This window comes from Pelobates fuscus, chromosome 5 (assembly GCF_036172605.1).
Source record: "Pelobates fuscus isolate aPelFus1 chromosome 5, aPelFus1.pri, whole genome shotgun sequence".
Classification (NCBI taxonomy): domain Eukaryota; kingdom Metazoa; phylum Chordata; class Amphibia; order Anura; family Pelobatidae; genus Pelobates; species Pelobates fuscus.
Window position 1 is genome coordinate 182007508 of NC_086321.1, and position 2280 is coordinate 182009787.

The following is a 2280-nucleotide window of genomic DNA, read 5'->3' on the forward strand; positions in this document are numbered from 1 at the left end:
TTTTATTATTATTATTTTATTTTTTTCCTTTGTGACATTTCTTGCTATGTTATGTTTATGTATGGAAAATATAGATTTATTTTTTAATGTACAATAATAACTAGATACCAGTCATACTGTCCCTGAGCAGGGCAGTACTTGTGTTCCATCTACAAGTCATTGATCTATGGCATAAACAGTTAGAACAAAGAAACATGTTTAATAATCAGTGAATTATGATGAAGTGGGAAACACTTCCAAATGTTATACCAAAATTGATGAGTAGTACTGGCGAGTAGTTCTGGGCCTTTGCTCTAGTTTTTCCTTGTGGGAATTTTTGCATTTTTACTGTACATTTTCACATTTTGAAAATAAAATCTACTAAAATATTGAAGAGCACATTTTTGTTTTATTGACTCTTCTGGACATAATTAGATATGTCTATTTCCATTTTTTTTAAATGAATACATTGGAAAAAAAATTCAAAATATTATTTGTTTTGAAATATTACAGTAGTTGCAACCAATTGTATCCTGTTTCTCGCTTTGGATGGGGTGTTTTAGTCATCACTGTGTTTAAGCTTGTGTGCATTTATTTTACATTATTAAATATTTATTTTATTTTGGTGAATTTAAGAACAAATTCTGACATGTCACTAAGGATAAGGAATTATCAGTCATCCATTTCAAAGAATGCTTCTTAATTTGCAGATTACATTTAAAATATAATAAATTAATGTCCAAATGTTGAAGAAAAATACAGGCAAAAACCAAGATTAGGACAGAGATGAGAAATAAAATCCACCATTATTAGAAGGAATATTTTTTGTATCTGCTTGTTTCCTTTTCCCCAAGCTTTATGACACTCACCATGTGTAATAGTTTTGGTAGAATGTAAAGGATTGGTATGTACGGTGGTATGGCACTTGTCTGACTATAGGTAATAACTAGAACCTTAACAGAGCAGTCTATTTAATAATGAATTATTTTGGTGCATATAAAAAGGCTCTTTCTATTGTTTTGGTAAGAGCCCCTTGAACTTCTTTGTTCCTCAAAGAATATATGAAAGGGTTTAGAAGAGGGGTCAAAATTGTGTATAACACAGAAAGAATTTTGTTAAAACTGGAGGCATTACCAGTGTTGGGACGCACATAGACGAAAATCATAGTACTGTAGTAAATTGTCACCACAGTGAGATGAGAAGCAAAAGTTGAACTGGCCCTTCCCCGTCCTGCACTTGAAGCTATTGCCAGCACAGTGGATAGAATTCTGAAGTATGATAACAGAGTGACAGCACATGATCCAACAAGTATTACAGAAGCCAAAAGAAAAATGAGGGTCTCTGTGTGATGAACGTTTGTGCATGATAACTTCAATAGTGGTGAGATGTCACAGAAGAAATGTTGGATTTGATTTGGGCCGCAAAAGTGCAGTGTAGAGATTAGAAGAATTGAGGACATGGTGGAAAAAAATCCAGATGACCAACAGCACCCAACCAAACAATTAGAAAACCTGGAAGTCATAACTGTATGATAATGCAGAGGTTTGCAGACAGCTAGATACCTATCATAGGCCATTATAGCCAGAAGGAAGCATTCTGTTGACCCCAAGGAGCCAAAAAAATACAATTGGGTAAGGCAGGCTACAAATGAAATAGTTTTGTCTCCTGAAATGGAATTATGAAGTATTTTGGGGACAGTGACAGATATGTAGCACATCTCCAGCACTGCAAGATGACTTAGGAAGAAGTACATTGGCGTATGAAGCGTTTTCTCTACCCGGCAGATGATGATAATGATAAGGTTCCCAGAAAATGTTAAAATATAAATTAATATGAAAGATGTAGTGAAAACAATGTGTCCATTAGAAGAATCCCAAAGCTGAAGAAGGATGAACATTGTTACTTCTGTTTCATTTGTACTTTGCATATCCAAATAATGTGTTCTGGAACGGAAAAAGCAAAACAAGACTTTGTTATATATTCATGGGAAGCTTCAATTAATATAATCATATATATTGGACATATTACATTTAATTAAGATTTTACTTTTTATCAATGGCTAATATAATAAAAAGGTATCATATGTTAGATGACCAAACTCTGTTAAACATTGGTGTAATATAATTAAATATTTGTTCTCTGGTGGTCTGGATGAGTTGAAGGGTCTCACACAGTGTATACACACCAAGGAGTATACAAAAGAAGGAAACATCGTTAAAGTAGACCAATCCTATAAATAGGTAAAGTAGGAGGCAGCAACCTAAAAATAGGGTTCCCTCTAAGCCCTATGGACAAAGGTAA

At 33.6% G+C, this 2280-nt stretch overlaps 1 protein-coding gene across 1 annotated transcript; it reads right to left on the reverse strand.

Annotated features, from left to right (window-relative positions):
* Positions 1 to 961: 961 nt before the first annotated feature.
* LOC134612098 (olfactory receptor 226-like) lies at positions 962 to 1876 on the reverse strand. The gene has a single exon (XM_063456475.1). The coding sequence runs from the start codon at positions 1874 to 1876 to the stop codon at positions 962 to 964; it is 915 nt and encodes a 304-aa protein (XP_063312545.1).
* Positions 1877 to 2280: the final 404 nt, after the last annotated feature.